This window comes from Fundulus heteroclitus, chromosome 7 (assembly GCF_011125445.2).
Source record: "Fundulus heteroclitus isolate FHET01 chromosome 7, MU-UCD_Fhet_4.1, whole genome shotgun sequence".
NCBI lineage: Eukaryota > Metazoa > Chordata > Actinopteri > Cyprinodontiformes > Fundulidae > Fundulus > Fundulus heteroclitus.
The window spans coordinates 18,448,836-18,466,361 of record NC_046367.1 but is presented as its reverse complement, the minus strand read 5'-3'; the positions used below and the strand labels follow the sequence as shown (position 1 = coordinate 18,466,361).

General features: G+C 46.2%; 2 protein-coding genes across 9 annotated transcripts in view; both read right to left on the bottom strand.

The window, feature by feature from the left end:
- bcor (BCL6 corepressor) overlaps positions 1-3,660 on the bottom strand; it is a 48,268-nt gene extending 44,608 nt beyond the window's left edge. For all 5 annotated transcript variants that reach the window (XM_036139095.1, XM_036139098.1, XM_021317379.2 and 2 more), the window contains exons 1-2: positions 3,596-3,660; positions 1,370-1,426 (exon numbers count right to left, since the gene is read on the bottom strand). In XM_036139095.1, the coding sequence (XP_035994988.1) occupies positions 1,370-1,426; positions 3,596-3,645 (107 nt within the window). In that variant the 5' untranslated portion in view covers positions 3,646-3,660. The remainder of the gene's footprint in view (positions 1-1,369; positions 1,427-3,595) is intronic.
- Positions 3,661-10,736: 7,076 nt separating this feature from the next.
- Positions 10,737-17,526, bottom strand: part of si:dkey-100n23.5 (cyclic AMP receptor 4) — an 82,681-nt gene continuing 75,891 nt past the window's right edge. For all 4 annotated transcript variants that reach the window (XM_012864468.3, XM_036139094.1, XM_036139093.1 and 1 more), the window contains one exon: positions 10,737-11,302. In XM_012864468.3, the coding sequence (XP_012719922.2) occupies positions 11,132-11,302 (171 nt within the window). In that variant the 3' untranslated portion in view covers positions 10,737-11,131. The remainder of the gene's footprint in view (positions 11,303-17,526) is intronic.

Genomic DNA, 17,526 nt, shown 5'->3' with positions numbered 1-17,526 from the left:
CGCAGAGAAACGGCATGGAGTTTCTGACACACAGGTTGGAGGAAAAACTCTAAAACCTAAACAAATCCAGGGTGAATTAGCGGGCATGTTTGCTCAGCTCAGCTCCACCCTCTCCTCACCTTTCATCAGCGAGAGTCGCTCACTTTGACCACAGCTGCTAAACCACAACATAGATACAGCGCCCTGCCAAATTATTCAACCCCCTGTGAATTTTTTATTTTTGCACATTTTTGCACATTAGATCCGCAACAATCCTTAATGTGCTTCCCTGGGATTTGATATGACAAACGGACACCAAGTAAAACGTTCCTGAAGTTTTAAACATTTAAGCGCGGAGTTCAGTGTCATTCGGCCCCGCTGAGTCAAAAGTTTTCAGACGCACCTCTTTGGGGATTCCCCCCCCCCCCCCCCCCCCACCGTCATTACAGATCTAAAAACGGACAAGTTTGCAGGCTCTTTCATGCAAAACGGCCCCAATTCAGTCAGACAGGGACAGTGTCTGTGAACACCAATTGTCAAGTCAAGACAAACATTCTCAGTTGGATTTAAGCCCAGATTTGACCGGGGCCATTTTGAATATATGAATATTCCTTAAACCTAATCCATTTCACTATTTAGTGTCGTCCTGCTGCTAGAAGTTGACCTCCATCCTCAGGCCTTTCACACCTTTAGGTTCTCTGCCCTGTACTGTTCTGTATTAAGCTTCCCCGTTGGGGCTAAATAAAATAATTGCCACAGCATGATGCTGCCAACACTATGTTTCATGGCTGGGATGGTGTGTTACGTTTAAAATCACAGATGGGAGTTTGCATGCATTCCAAAATGTTCTATTTATTTAGGGATATCAGAGTCCCGAATATGAATTCATTTAGAAACCATGCCATATTCCTTCCAGCTCCACCATCTTGGAAAACTTTGTGTTGACCTACCACATAAAACCCCAACAAAACATATTACGTCTGAAACGTGAAAGAAAATTTCAAAAAGGTTCTGCGCATTCAGGGCACCCTCATCAGGATAGCACTCGACTGAATGCTTAGCTGCTTGCAAAATCTTTAATTATTGTTAATAATCGCCATGGATTCTCAGGCAACATGTGGCCCGCAACCCGATTAACTCTTCGTTTGCAAAGTTTGTTTTTCAGACAGCTAAGGAAAAAGAAAAGCCCGAATCGGCTTGCTTCACTCCTCGATTTGATCAGATGCTCAGGCTGCTTTCAGAGTGACTTTAGTTCCAGCGAATGCAAAGGACCACTTCCACAGCAGGGATTCCCACAACAAAGGAATCAGTGGGAGGAAAAAAAAAACCCAACAAAAACAGAAAACTACCAAGTAAAAAAAAAAAAAAAAAAAAAAAAAACACACAATACCTGAAAAAGGTGCAATGGCGTCCAGTTTCACTTATCCCACTGCAAATTCCTCTGCTGCTGCACCAGTGTAAAAAGCACAAAGAAAAACAATATTTAAGATGGTTGCTTATCACTGTGAAAAAAAAAAAGGGAAATGGATTAGATATTCATGAGCAGTCCCTCTACCCAAGCCACGGCCAGGAAAAAAACAATAGTGAATGGCCCTGATATATATTTTAAACTAAGGCCCTGAGGCAAAACTGAATTAAAATCAGATGCAATTCTCGGGCAGAAATCCGTGCCACGGACAAAGGGATAAATCCTGAGAGCCATTGTCAGTCAACACCGTTCAATGTTGCAAGAAAAGAAAATACAAGTTTGAACTCCACCGCAGAGGGAAAAGGAAACCCATGTTAACGAGATCAAGACACGCTGCACTCTCTGAACCTAAATTATTTTGATTCGGACTGAAGGCAAAGCAGCGAACACCCAACATTTGAAACAAATTTTTGTATTTAAAAAAGGAAAAAGGATGACACTTTTTAGGCTTAAGACAGGCCAGGCCATCTGCACACGTGTCCGGGCTCTTAGTACCGCGCTGGCCATGGGTAACCTGTAGCCTGGTTGATTAGAAGGGGTTGGGGTGACAGAAATCTTCCGCAAACCACTTTTTTTTTTTAGCACAACATGCCATGTCTTGAGACCCATCACTAAACCATCCAATCAGTAACACTATCCTAGAAACAAATCAAAAACAAAGGAGGAAAATCATCAAGAGGCGAACGCTCTCCAGCTCAACCAACTCAGCATGGCTGAAACTGCAAACTGTGCTTTTGAGACTGGGTGATAAATGCATCAAAAGCAACACTTAGATTCTGGCTGCTGGATTCCAAATGCACTTGTTTCAAAGTTTTTTTTTATTTTCAGAATAAAACATTAATTTCAGCTTTCCACACTTCAGTAGGTGGGCTCAACCCTGCAGCTCTGCGTGCGCTATTTGGACTGTTGGCCTGTGCCGCAATAAATGCACCCAAACCAACCAAGGTGTCCGCCTAGGTCCATTTTACTGTAAAAACAAACAAACAAAACAAAAACAAAACTATTTAATGCAAACCACAAAGTCCACCATAGGGGCTTTCTCACAAGTAACTTCTGAAAACAGCTTTGAGCGGTTCAGACTCCTGCTAATGACGCGCCTATAATCGCGCGAAAAAGGTCAGAGCGGTGTGTCGGGAAGAGAAGTCACGGCGCACATCGGAGCTTTTCCTCATCTCTCTTCCTTCTGCTCAGCCTCCAAGGGCGTCGAAGCCAGGCGGCCCTTTCCATCGCTCACGGAAAACTGGATTAAGATGAATATTGCTGCGAGAAACCAAGGGGCAAACCAGATTTCTGGCGGAAAGGCGCACCAGCGTAGTTTCCGAAGGAGGAGGAGGAGAAGAAAAAACACTTTAGCTGAGTGCGTGTAAAGGGTGGGGAGGGGGAGGGGGAGGGGGACACAGAAACAGGCCCCCTTTTTTAAATGGGTGCGCTGCGTTTTTATGGCTGTGTGTGAACTTTGTGGTTTGAAAAGCCAGACCCTGAACAGCGTGCGCTTAAATAAATAAAAAAACGTCAACCATACTGACTGGGAAACGTGTTTAAAAGGCGGGGATCCTGTAGTCTTTCGGTCATCGTGCGTCGCTTTTTATGAGTGTGTGTGTTTGTAAGAAACAGAACCGCCGTGGACGCAGACGCTCACCACTCCAAGAACGACAACACCTCCCAATCCTTTCTTTGCAAAACAGGTCAGGCGCAGTCAGTCTGGACGCAAAGCGTCTTTGAACGCGGACGTTTTGGTTTTCCCACCACATTTTACACGCATCCCAAAAAAAATAAACGCAGATCATCCATCTTTTCATCGACTCTGACCAGCTTTCCTGTTCCCACTGATGAAAACCATCCCCACGCCACGATGCTGCCACCACCCAATTTGATGGCGCACACCCATCTCTCCCTCAGCACTCAACCAGTTGTCCCGTCTCTCCAGAATTAAACCATCCCTAAACCACGATAATGCCACCACTGTGTTTTGGAAACGCCCACGCTGCCTTTAAACAAGCTCAAAAGTGTGTGTGTGTGTGTGTGTGTGTGTGTGTGTGTGTGTGTGGGGGGGGGGGGGGGGGGGGGGGGGGTTCTGTTATTTATTTTTTTGCCTTTCGCTGTCTTGTCAGGGTGGATTCTTGCACATGCAAAACACGCAAAACCCACCGACGGTGTCGCACGCTGCGTCTCAGCGATCCAGCCATCTGCTGCTGCATTCAAACGTTCGAGCAGAAGTCTGGCAAACCCACACGCTCTCACGGCAAGTTCAAAACGCAGACAGGCGCGCACACCTCCAGTGCACGTTTCGTCAGGTATGCTTAAAACAGAGACAAAACCGCACAGCCCCGACTGACTCACGTTTAGAGGAAAAAAAAAAGAAAGAAAGAAAGAAAGAAAGAAAGAAAGAAAGAAAGAAAGAAAAAAAAGAGGGGCCGCCTGCCAACGCATAAGCGAGCGAGGCGCACACACACGCACGCACACACACACACACAGAAAGAAAGTCTCTCGGTCGGCAGGCTCAGATTGCAGGAAGCTCTTTGCACGCAGCTCAGTCCACAGCAGCCGGTACTAATCAGCACAATCCACCTGCAGATCGTTATGGATCGCTTACTGCAACTCACACACAGAAACTTGCCTGAACACTGTCGGGCACGTCAAGGCGCGGGCGTGTGCGCAATCAATAGATCCGTGGCTGGCAAAGGAGTCATTCTTAAAAGACTAAAACACACACATTCACACCCTTAGTCTCTTTTTGTTGCTGCTGTTCGCTTAATGAGACACAGTGAATTAAAATACTAAAATATATATATATATATATATATATATATATATATATATATATATATATATATATCTATATATATGTTAGGATCTGCTGGAGTAACATCAACACGCACGGTTTCGCGCCCCCACCGGTGTTGTAGGGGCTAACCGGTTCCCCACAGGCGCGCCACGCTGCGTTAGCGCGGCCTCACCGGGGATAATTACAGCCTGGCTCGGCAGGGCGAGCGTGGCTCCCAGCCAAACGCAGCCGCTCGCGAGAAGAGATTCGGAGAGAGAGAGAGAGAGAGAGAGAGAGAGAGAGAGAGAGCCTCCGATAATTGGAGCACCGAGAGGAGCGGAGCCGTATAGATCAAGCCCGGATCAATAAGGCTGCTAAATTCATCGATGCGATCAATCAGCGAGGAGGGGAGGGAGGGCATGACATAAACTAACCAAGGCGATCAGTCACACTTGTCTTACTCCGACCTTGGAGAGGCTGGGTGGCGGAGGTGGTGGTGGCGGTGTGTGTGTGTGTGTGTGTGTGGGGGGGGGGGGGATCATAAACGCGCAGGGCAGAAACACCGAACAGCGGCGTCGGTTTTCATTAGAGGATAAAGATGAAAACCTTCAAACGAAGCTTATCTGAGAGGAAGGAGAAGCGGCGGCGGCTCTCGGCGCAGCACAAGAAAGACTGCCTGCCTGCCCCCTCCTCCTCCTCCTCCTCCTCCTCCTCGTTCCCCTCCTTCTTTCTCTCGTCTGTCGGCCTCTGTCGAGTTCCGCTCATAACCTCGCCACCCACCCTCCCACTTCCCCGCCTCTCCCTGCTTTCCGCTGCTGGCAGGGAGCACACACACACACAGACGCACACACACAGACGCACACACACAGACGCGCACAGAGAGACGCGCACGCACTTCTTTATAGCTCTCTCGCTCTGCCACGCACACACAAGCGCGCACGTCCGCGCCCGCGCCCGCACACACTCGCTGCGATGACACACACATGCAGGCAGCGTCAATAAAAAGCCCAGCGCTGTGAGAGGCCGCCGGCACTTCACTCCCCCCTCCTGCCACTGCGATTAGCGAAGGCTGGCTGGCTGGGGAGAGGCGCCCCTCTGTTATCTGGGGCGGTGGCAGCCTGTGTGTGTGTCTCTGTGTGTGTGTGTGTGTGTTGAGAAAGAGGCTAGAGAAAGAGATTAATTTAACCCTTTCGGGGGCGGGTGGGAGCGCTTAAAAAGAGCCGCCGCGCCGCTGCGCTCTGGCAGAAAACAGCCGCGCCGGGAAATGCGGGGGGACATAAAAGCACAACGACCCTGGAGCGGCCTGGACGCCTGCTCCTGGAAATTTGGAGCGTTATCCTGCGCGCATGCTGATGGGTTTCACCTCTGCGCCGGGTGTATTTTCAGACGAGATATAGCCTACCCCCGTCGGCGCGTAAGAAAAGCGTGAGGCCAATGCAGCCCTTTTCACGATTAGTTTATATGGGGATTAGTTGGCAGAAAAGGACTGGCTTTTTTCCCCCCTCCCATATATGATTCACGTTTGTACTGAACACGTTTAAAATCGGGACTTAGTTGTTAATCATGCCGAGGTGTCAAAATAGATCGTTTCATGTGCCCCAATGGGGAGCGTCTGCTAAATGAAGGCACGTAGTCGCTGTCCGTCCATGATTATAAGTGGACAATGCCTGGTTTTGTCTTATGTCTGCGCTGCAATTAAACGTACCACAATCTGACGTATTTCCAAATCCCTAACCAGTGGGGATATCCACCGCAATGGTCCAAATAATGCGTCGGTTTTGCCTTCTTCTATTTAAATTAGATTGGTGTGGCCCCCCGTGGAGCAGCGTCATGAACTCAAGGTCACTGTCGAGGGGGAGACAAAGCAGACATTTACAAGTGTTTAAGTCGCGAATGACATTGCAGCGCAAACCACTGGGTTCTACACACCTATTAGGACGATTCCCCTGAAAGCTTTAATCAACGTGAATTATTATAGCTGCCAAAGCGGGGATGGGGGGAAATGACACCGACCCACAAACAAATAAGGAAATATTAATATCATATCACTGCGGTTTCAAGAGTTCCTGCAGGAGAGAGGAAATAAAAAAAAGTGCAGAACGCGTCACGCCTTCGCACTCTTTGCTGGTTTGGCCTTCGGCTCCAGTCAGCCGCAGGTCCTTGGCACCGTCTGACAGGTTGTCTTCTGGTATTGCCTTTTATTTATCTCAACTCTGAGCAGCGTCTCCGTTCGTGGTGAGCAAAGGCGTCCCCGCAGCATGATGCTGCCACCACCGACCTCTTCGCTTTTGCGTCACAGAGCCCGTGCATCCGTTCACGGGTACCATGGCGGCAGGGCTTTGAACCACAGTTGCCCCAAATCTTTGCGGCGAGGCTGTAACGAAACATCCTAACCGCCCTTTATTAACCTTTTTTTTTTTTCAAACGATCTAAATACAAATCGATGAAATAATTATCGTGTGTGTATGATTTGAATCCTTTACAGCTCATATCTAATCCATTTTAAATATCTTGCAAACAACCTAAGATGGGCCGAACTCCTCTGGTTTTCCCTGGCCCCGCAAACGGCGGAGGGAGGCAGTGGCTAAGATGGGGTATACCCTCCCCCACCATCCCTCTGCCTGGAAATATGCTGTCGGTGGAAGCAGCGCAGAGGAGGCCTCCCCCCTCCCTCCCTCCCTCTCTCTCTCTCTGCCGCTCCGAGGTGACTGAGCTCCAGCTTGTTTTTCAGCGTCCGGGCCGCTGCTGCTGCTGTCGCCTCTTCTCTCCGTGTCTGTGCGTCACAGCTAGGTCATGGCCGGAATCCAACAATGGCTCCGGTTTCTGGAGCCGGGCGCGCACGCAAACACACACACACACACACACATGCGCGCGCTCTCTCTCACACACACAGTAAAGGCCGGCCGGCTCCGTGGAGCACACAAACACAAATCTGACAAATGATAGGGTGGCGAGGCGAGGCGAGGAGAGCTAATAGTAGGCAGCGCGCCTGCCGACATGCCCGTGGGCCGCGGGTGTTAAATTGTATCCAATTACGGCGCATGCGACGTTAAGAGGAGGGGGGAGAATAATAATTCCTCCTGCGTGACAGGGAGATTCGCTTATTTCACGGGATCTTTATACACAGAAGGGATCGACATGTTCAGGAGTCTGTGGGAGAGCGTGTGCGTGCGCGCGCGCGGGGGTGTGCGCGTGTTTTCCTCCTGGAGGACATGGCGCACATATTCCATTAATCAAAATCCTGTTAGCCATATATGGAGACACGCACGGGCCATTCGGGTCCCACTCATAATTAATGTCCAATATTTAAGCAGCCGGCCCGGGTCTAAAAGACGCCTTCAAGCACACACAGATCCACGCGAGCAAATCTAGTTGCCCCGAAGCCACACATTTCACAGCACGGCAGAGCATGACTGTGAAGAAGGAAAGGTATGCGTGGTTTCCTTCTTTTTTTTTTTTAATCCTGATGTAAAAAGCGTGCCATATCTTAGCGATCACCCCCCCCCCCCCTTTAATATGATACCTCAAAATAAAATCTGCCGCAGCTGACAGATGTGACCCAATTAAAACGTTTTCATCTGCATGTAATATAGGTGGTGGAAAACTAGCAGCGCATCGCCCCAAAATGTCCACGGTAGGTCAGGCCGCTCGGAGGGGTTTCTTCCACAATGAAACAGAAATTCAATTCAGAAATACTTTACTAATCCCAAGGGGAAATTAAATGGCTTAATGTGGAGTTAATCAATTAAGGCGAAAGCTGATTGGGGCTGGCGGGAAGATGGAAGTAGTTTAACGCAGGGCAAAACTGGAAGAGAACCCCCGCACATCACCGGAGTCACCACGGTGTCCGTCTGCATGCAGACCCCTTAACTCTGACGGAGCTAAATAAAACCCGGCCCAGCGATCTACACGTGTGTGTAATCCAGACCTACAGCGGTTCAGCGAGGGCCTCAGAGGTTTTTTGTTTTGAGGAAATTAAACGGGGGCGGTGGGAAAACCGACACTCCCCATCAACCTGAGATACACGACGGTGGCAGCACCATGGTGTGGGGATGCTTTTATTTTGGTCGGTGGTGCTGGTACGATAATCGGAGTTAAATACAGAGCAATCCTGGATGAAACCCTGTGAGGGGGTATAAAAGTCCACCTTCTACAAGCAGACAACAAAAACAAGCAAAGAGCTACAATGTGGTTTAGATTGGATTCAGTTCAATTCAATTATTTATTTATTCAATTCAATTCAATTTTATTTATATAGCGCCAAATCATGAAACATGTCATCTCAAGGCACTTTACAAAGTCAAGTTCAATCATATTATACAGATTGGGTCAGATTATACAGATTGGTCAAAAATGTCCTATATAAGGAAACCAGTTGATTGCATCAAAGTACCGACAAGCTATATTTATATAGCGCATTTATTTACAAGCAGCATTCACTCCTCCTGACAGAGCGTAGAGCCTCAGGGAGAGTCGTCTGCATCGTCCACAGCTTTGCAGCAATCCCTCATACTGAGCAAGCATGAAGCGACAGTGGAGAGGAAAACTCCCCTTTAACGGGAAGGAAAAACCTCCAGCAGCATTTATCAGAATGGCCCAGTCATCATCCAGACCTCGAACATCTTATGTCGAGACTGATAAAAACTGATGTTCTGCATAAAATCTGACTAAGCTAGAGCTACTTCACAAACTAGCAGAGGTATAGTGTCTAGGTGTGCGCAGCTTGTGGTTGTGCAGTATGACTACATGTGAAACACTCAAAAGGGCATCAGGGCTTTCTGAGGCACCGGTCTTTGGTTTGAGGTGAACGACATCCATGTGAAAACGAAATAAACACGCCCAGTCTCGGTTCTGTTATGAAACGTCTCTTCTGAGTATTTATTTGAATGAGAGATCGTGAGGTAAAAAAAAAAACAAAAAAAACAAGGTGTTAAAAACCAACGGGCACACGTTGCGAGTCGCGCCGAGAACCCCCGGCGTTACCGACACTCAGCAGAAAAGTTCAGAGACGCCAGAGAGGCTTCATCGGCTCAAAGTTCTGAGAGCGGCGGCTGACTGCCGGCAGAGCACACGGGTAATAATGAGATCGCCCAGATATTGGCAAATGGGCTGTGTTTGAATAGAAATTGGCTCCATTATGCTGCCAATCACACCTCAAGCTCTGCCGGCTCAGCTGACAAAGGCAGCAGGTGTCTTGTGTGTCACTTCTTGCTGATGCGCTTCGACCTCAGCAGCGAACAAGCGAGGCGCGCGCACAGCGCCGCTCTGAGGTCTACAATGATTGGATGGCATTCATTTAGGCTTCTACTGATGCGCTTGCAACGTTCCTTTTTTTTTTTTTTATTCCAAGGTGGAAGACTTTGGTAACATCTAACTTTATCATTCATTTTTGTTCAAAATATGGTGCCGGATCCACAAATGAGACTTTAACGGAGCATTTCCCTAATCCACACCGGTTCAAAATTGTAGAAACAGGCTCAACTACACGCACGCACCCCCACCGATATGTCTAAGGAAGTAGCAGAGAACGTCACAAGCCTCCGGTAAATAGTTCTGGCCGGATCTTTGACCGCTTTTCTTGGCAGAATTAGACAGATAAATGTCATCTTCTTGGTTCAGACTCATCTTTTAAACGGACAATGAACCTTCAATGCTTTTGATGTGTGTTTGGGATCATTGGTCTAAAAAAAAAAAAAACATTCAAATGAGTCCAAATTTCGACCAACCAGCTGTTAATTCAAGGTGAAATTAAAGACTCTGAACTCTCTCTCCCACACCGTGTGCATTGGTCATAGGCGCACAGGGGCTCATGTATGCGTGTGTTTGAGGCTGCGCGTACAACTTTGAAACGTCATCACAGGATCTAGAAAATGACATGAAATTCATGCGCAGGAACGCATGTATGTAAACTTTTGAGCACGAAAGATGAAAGTTCTTCCCGAGGCTTTGAGTGCAGAAAGAGACGAGCGGAGGTCATTTGCTTTACAGTGCAGCCCAAGGCACGTACAAAAATAGAGTGTACATTCAAACATATACAGTACATCGATGTGTTATAAATACAGAACAGCCAAAGTGTGGCATTTCATCAAAAAAAAAAAAAAAACAACACAAACTCAAAGGAACACTTGTGCAGAACTTGAAACGTTGGAGGCAAAGAGGCAGCCTGAAAAACTAATACTGTCTGAGGACACGGCCCCTGTGCTTCTGGGACCTGTTTTCCCCCAATCCCCTCGACTGTTTTTTAACCCCCCCCCCCCCCATCTTTTTTTTTTGTGTATTTCGACTGTACACCCTCTTTCCCCTTATCGGCAGGAAAATTATGTAGCACCGGGATCAATCTAATGGCGGAGCGAGACGCTGACACACACGGTGATTTTTAAAGGCCTGCCTTTCAACTCATCTCCTGTGGGGAACTGAAAAGGTGATTGCTGCGAGTGCTTAAGAAGCACCTTGTTATGATTGCCTTTCAGCAGTGCCTTATGTTTTTTTTTTTTTTTTTTTCTCTTTTTGTCTTTTTTTTTTTTCCCTTCTGGCATGCTAAAGTGCTGCAGAATGCAGTGGAAAACAGAGGTTTTCAGGGGAGGTAAATCATTCCGAGTCCTTTCGGGATGCAGCAGGCGCCTCTAACATTAGGCTGATCTTTAGAGCTCTCCGATAGTCGTGTCGCACAGAAATGGAGCTCTGCTCTGTATGTGCGGTGGGTGTCTTAAGGATATTAAATAGTAAAGGATGGGGATTAATAATGGAACCTGACAGCTCATCTCCGGCTTCTATCTGCCTGACTGTCCCCACAATCTTCCCTCCCTGCCTCGCTCACCCCCCCTCTCTCAGTTTCTAATCCACCGTGTTTCTCTCTCTGCCTCTGACCCTCCTATGTGCTTCTTCTTCCCTCCAGCTCTTTTGTCTTCCTCGCTCCCTTCTCAAGGACCTCGATCTTTCAGGGTCATGTCAGGAGAGTAGAAAAGCACGTTGGTGTCGTTGTCGTCGTCGTCGTCGCTCGGGTCGATAAGGCCTGCCTGTGTGTAGCGCACCGCCCCGGGGTAGTACTCTCCGATTCGCGTTCGATCGCAGAGCCGTGACTGCAGAGCCAGCTGAGAAAGCAGAGAGACACACACACGCATAGGTTGGGATTAGTTTTCCCTGGATGCCTTGGTTTAGACGGTTAACTTCAAGAAGCCTCTTCTCCTGGTTCCACATCCTGACATTACTCTGGTTTTCATAGCGCTTTAGCTTTCCCATATTTTGTCAGGTTACAACAACAAACTTTAACATATTTTAGAGCTTTTATTTTTATTTTATTTGATGGATCAACACTAAGTAGTGCACATTTGAGAAGTGAAAGGAAATGATTACATAAGCTTTCCAAACGTTTTACCAACAGAAATCGATTTCCTCGCCCCCAGATTCTCAATTAGATTTAGGTCTGTACTTTGACTAGGCCAATGGAGCAGATCAGTGCTTTGATGCTTTGTGTAAACCACGTCGTTATAGCTCTGGATGCGTATTTAGCAGTGTTGTAGTACTCGAGTCCGAGACTCGAACTCGAGTCCGAGTCATTAGCTAAATTTAGAGACTCGTGACTTGACTTGGACTTAAGCACTGATGACTCGAACTTGGACTTGGACTCCTACATTCAGATCATTCTGACTCGGAAATTGAGAAAAAGACTCGACTTCTTTTTCTATATTATTAGGCTATAATTTTAATATGTCATTAGAATATTATTTGGTGTATGATTTTAATATCTAAATTATTAGTGCAATGTGGTGGAGTGTGGATTTTTGTTTTAGTTTAAAAACATGTAGGCTATGCTTACTTTAGTACGGAACTTGGACTCGACTTGATCAATAAGGACTCGACTCGGACTCGACTCAGATTTTTTTTTAATGACTTGAACTTGACTCGTACTTGGACACTGGAGACTCGATCCTGGACTCGGACTCGAGGCATAGTGACTTGACTACAACACTGGTATTTAGGACTGTCACTAAGCCGCCACTTCATCCTTTGGTCCTTTTGCAGCCTCTAAGCAGGTGTTTTCTTCCAAGATTCAGCCGTCTTGCTAACAAAGTCTGGACAGCTTCCCTACACCTGAGGAGGAACATAATCCCCACAGCATGACGCTGCCACCGCCATGCTTCACATGGACGGGAGCTGGTGTACTGTGCTAGGTTTTTCTCCAGATAATAAATAACTTTTTTGTCTCATATGGCCATTCCATCTTCTTCCACATGTTTACTGTCACCTACCCAACTTGTTACCAACTGGGTGATGGGGGATATCAATAATGGCTTCCTTCTCACCAGTTTTCCATAAATCATGTGGCGGAGGGCACAACACCTACTATAGTTGTGCTGTCAACAGATTCTCTAATCTGAGCTGTGGATTTTCGCAGCTCCCTCTTTGATTAATGCCAGCGTTCCCCCCAGCCCAGGTGGCTCTGTCAGGTTCAGGCTTAGTTGTGTCATACTCTTGCTATTTTCAGATAAAGGACTGAGCAGTGCTCTGTGAAATGACTGAAACTCAAAACTTTACTCTTCTCTCCACATGGCTATCCCCTGCTGTGTTCCCGGGTCTTCACGTTTGTTCACTAATGTTCTCCAACAAGCCTCTGAAGCTTTGGGCAGCTGCATTGACACTGAGGTTAAATTAGGGACTATTTACTAAACAGTGGACTAGGCGCTTAGTTGCATTATATTTTATGTGGGGGTTTCAGAGGAAAGTTTGGTTCATACCTTTCAGAGTTTTGCTGTAAAAAAAAAAAAGTGAAAAACCCTTTATAATTTCCATCCCACTTCAAAATTACTCACTAATTTTTGTTGGCATCACATCCCAATTAATACTTGGAAGTTGGAGACGTACCGCTTTCCTCAAGATGTTAAAGGCGGGGTGATGGAGACCATCAACCAATCACAATGTTGTTGGTCTCATGGTTGAATCTACTGTGTTAAGAGTTGTATGCTCTGTCTAATTTTAGATGAAAAAACCATAAAGACACAGAGCTTTAACCTGAATAAAAAGTAGGATACGCAGCTTATTGTCTCTCATCGTTTCACTGTTTATTTGAATTTCACTCAACATGTAGTTCTGCGTAACGTCGTCCTTACCACCAATATTTTCTGCTGAAACGCCATCACAGAGTCACGACTTGATTATTATCGACCTTTCAAAATGATAAGGTGGTGTTAATTCATCCCGCCTCGAATGCTGTATGAAATAGACATTTTTCAACCTTGCTGGTACCAACCAGAAATCTGCTGGTTGGGACTGTGAAATGTTCACAAGCACTGCGTGTTGTTTATAACGCATTTATTAAGTGATGCTGGCGCAAATCATGCTATTTATCTCAGTGTACCTGGACACTGGTGTCGTGTTACGCCACACTGGCAAATGTATTCACTCACTCACCCAAGTCCTCCACGGCCTCAGGCGTCTAAAATCCAGCATGTAGGCACGCAAACTGCTGGTACGAACATTTGTGAACCAACGAGGAGCTAGAGTCTGTGTCTCTCTATGTGGAGATTCAATAGTCGAGCCTAAATTTAACAGTCGCCAGGAAAAATTGGTGTGGAAAAAACGTGACTGGCCTGCTGAAGGACCTAACCTCAACCCAACAGAGCTCTGCGCTGTGATGAATTAGAGCGGAAACTTTGAGCTGGGCCTTCTCGTCCAACAGCTGAGTCTGACCTCACAAACAGCTTGAAGTCATCTGGGTGGCTAAACTGGTTCTTTTAGAAAACTAGTAAAAGACAAAGCAAGACAAAAACAAAAACTGGTCTTTACCAGTCCTGGTTAAGGGTAAATAGGGCTTTCATTGAAAATACCTAAACGTGACCGGTGCTATCTGACAGTGGAGTGTAAAAAGTATTTGTAATGATAAAATAACAATGACTGTGTCACGTCACGTTACTTTGCACACGTGTTTTTCATTAACACGCTAGATTTTTCAGTGTTTTCCCCCACATAGAGAGTTATTGGTAACTGACCACTTTTTAGTCTGAATAACCATACACATGTATAACCAAGGAGGCAACAGTGCGGCGATTTCTAAAACATAGTTTATGTGAAATGTTTGAGACTGAAGCGACATGCACCAACAAGAAAACGTAGAAGCTAGGAAACGCTCGGTGCTTTCTGTTTTTCTACGGTTTGTCTTCCACTTTGTGTCTGCTGTTCCCCCTGTACCTCCCTCATTTCCTCTCTCCCCCCCTTTTGTCATATTTTGGCTCTTTTTAATGCAGCCTCGCCTCTTTGTCGCTTAGACGTGGCTTATCACCCCCGTTAATTAAATAAAGTCAAGTATGCAACAGGAGGAAGACTGCCTCATCCCCCTGCTATACAGCAGATTTTCCCCCTACACAGTAAGGCAGCCAGGTCGGCCCTGCCGTCTGCCTCGTCTGTCAGGACAGGACCAAACTCATGTGTATGGTTTGATCCATTTTATTCAAACTGAGGTCGTTAAAAGGAGTCGTCTACAGCCGTTGAGATACTAACTCATACCGTCTCCGCTGAGTCCTACTGCTAAAAACCCTTAACTACCCCTTCTGGGAATGTCTTGTGATGTAGCAGGTTAGTTAGTCAAGCATCTCAAATAAGATCTGCAGATTGCTTAATTTTTGTCCAATATAGCCAAGACGACTGGTGTTCGTTTCCTCGTTTTTTTTTCTTCTGTTTTTTTTAAAGTCGGCCACCTCCACAGCTTTTATGTTTCCTTAGAGCCGTGTTTAGCATTAGCTTTCCGTGTATTACGTCTGTCTAATTATAGTATCCGGCCTCCTTCGATGGCTCCAAATCAGGCAACAGAAAATTTACCCACGCGTTCTCTCTCTGTCTCTGCAGAACCAAGCATTCGCGTCTCCGTGCAGTCTTACAGGAATGCTGCGACCGGATCCGAAGCACGCCAATGCATCTCGCTTTGCAGAGGTCCCGGTGAAACGTCGCACACTTACACAACCTAAAGAAAGCGTGCAGTTTGCAACGCATACAGGTGCATGAAGCAAATGAGCTGCCCACCCTTTTTTTTTTCCTTCTTCTTCTTCTTCTTCTTCAGGAACAGGCGTTACAGAGGAGCAGTCAGACAAAGGAAATCTAATGTGTTTTAGTACTCTCCGAAGAGCAAGGTCTTTCTGTGATACCCGATAACAAAAAGTGTTTCTGCTGAGTAAAAGAAATTTAGTAACTCAATCCACCGCTGAGGGATCACGCAGGAGAGCGGGACTGAAATTTCAAGCCTCGCGGCGATAAAAAAAAAAAAAAAAAAGGGTCCAGCCGCCTTTCGCTGGAATACGGTGTGAAAACGGCCGCTCCGAGACCTGCATGCGGGGGAGCAGGGAGCAGAGCGGCGACGAGCGTTTGGTGACCGGAACATGAAAGCCATATGGAGAAAAAAAAAAAGGACAGGTGGAAATGAAATAAACGGCTTTGGCTTGCTGGGCCGCGAACGTGCTGCAGCTGTGGGACGTTTTAAAGAGGTTCTCTGCTGAGCTGGCCTGCTTGGACAAATCTTATTTTCCAGGAATAAACTTTTTCTATATGTGCATGGTTACGTTTGCCGCTCTCCTCTGCATGCACTCCGGCATACACGCAGAGGCAGAAGTGTTGCGAGCTCATTGCAGAGCCGAAGGCGGATCGGCCGTATGGCTAGAATGCAGATCGATATCAGGGAAAGAGTGGAAGGGAGAGAGAGAGAGAGAGAGAGAGAGAGAAAGAGAGAGTGAAATGGAGAATACCTAGGTGGGAGGGATATGCAACACAAAGGAGAGAGAAATTATGTAAGAGCGATGAAATGCCAGAGATGCTGTAACGGGGTAGAACCGCGACAAAGAAGACGTATAGAATGGAGAGAAAGCCGGAGAGATGGAAGAGGAGAGGAGCGAAACACTGCTGCTGATGATGGGAGGGAATAAAAATCACGAGGACGAGACGTGCAGAGCGGCGAGGACAGACAAAAGCACGCTAATCAAAAGAAGTTGGGATGAAATCAAACAATGCACTCTGTAATAATCTGCTTACTTGAATACATGGTCTGCAACCAGAGGACGCCTTTCTAGTAGGACTGACAAAATAAAGCTGCTTTCAGACTCAGGTGATTAGAGATATTTATGTTTCCTACCAGCATTAGTGCTCATTGGAGAAACTTACTGTAAGTAGTGTTTCTGTAAATACCTACAATATGATAATCTATTAGATCACAATCTCCACAACCTGTTCCTGTTTCCCCCTTTGTGTCTATAATAGAAAAAGCAAAGTAGACGAGTCTCACGAATCTTCTACAAATCATCCCAGGACGTTTGTGAACAGTGAACAAGGAATTAAGAATTAGTGGAGCTTATTTGGTCCACGCAAACCCACTGGCTTGATAAACGCAACAGTGTTTCCTGACTTAAATACCGTAAAGAAAAGTTGCTTATTTTAGGTTTCTTTTTGGTGGTTAAGATCTTCTGGGGAGAAGTGAAAGTTTGCATTCAGGATATATTCTCTATAGAAATACCTTCTGAACCCAGACCCTTTATTTCAGCTTTGTATTCTTCCGATTGCAGTACTTCAAAGATCAAAGAAGGTTCTTGGAAATACTGAGTTACTGCAATAACAGCAAAAGGACTGAAAGGCAGAGTATGAAGGAATGGTTCTGTAACTTAGCTGCAATGCTGCCAGTAGCAAAGAAAACAACAACTACTTGATCAGAGCTAAACATTCATGCTTTGAGGGTATCTGGGGCCCTTTTATTTGGTACTAATAGAGTATTGCTGACCCCAGCATTGGGAATACCAGATTATTAAATCTTGTGCCGATCTATAAAGAACCTTCATTCTGCGAGTTCTGAAGGGAGCTTTAAAATGACGTCTTTTTAAGATTAAACCTCTATTTAACCAGATAATAGAGCCGTTGAGATCAAGACCTCTATCACAAGGGGGTGGCTTTGCCAAGACAGACGGCAGCATATGTCAGAGTGGACAAGACAGATTGAAAGACATAACAAAAACAAATTCTATAAAGTGCATTTTACAAAAAGCAGGAGAAATTATGTAAGAGAGATGAAATGACAGAGAGAAAATTAAAAAAAACGGCAACGATTCAAGATTTAACACGCAGAGACTGTTCGAAGGATTTCCGTTGTCAGTTTCTTAAGACAGAAGAAGGCTTTCAGTGAATCCAGCTCCGACAGTTTTATTTCAGACCGGGGGGCGTTCATAGCAGAGGGGGCAGAAAAAAACTCAAAGCCTTTCTTTCCCTCTTCAGTTTGAACACGAGGAGCAGAGGAAAAACAAAATGTCATTTGATCGTAAGTCATGAGCTCCTTGAAGAAGGAAGCAGG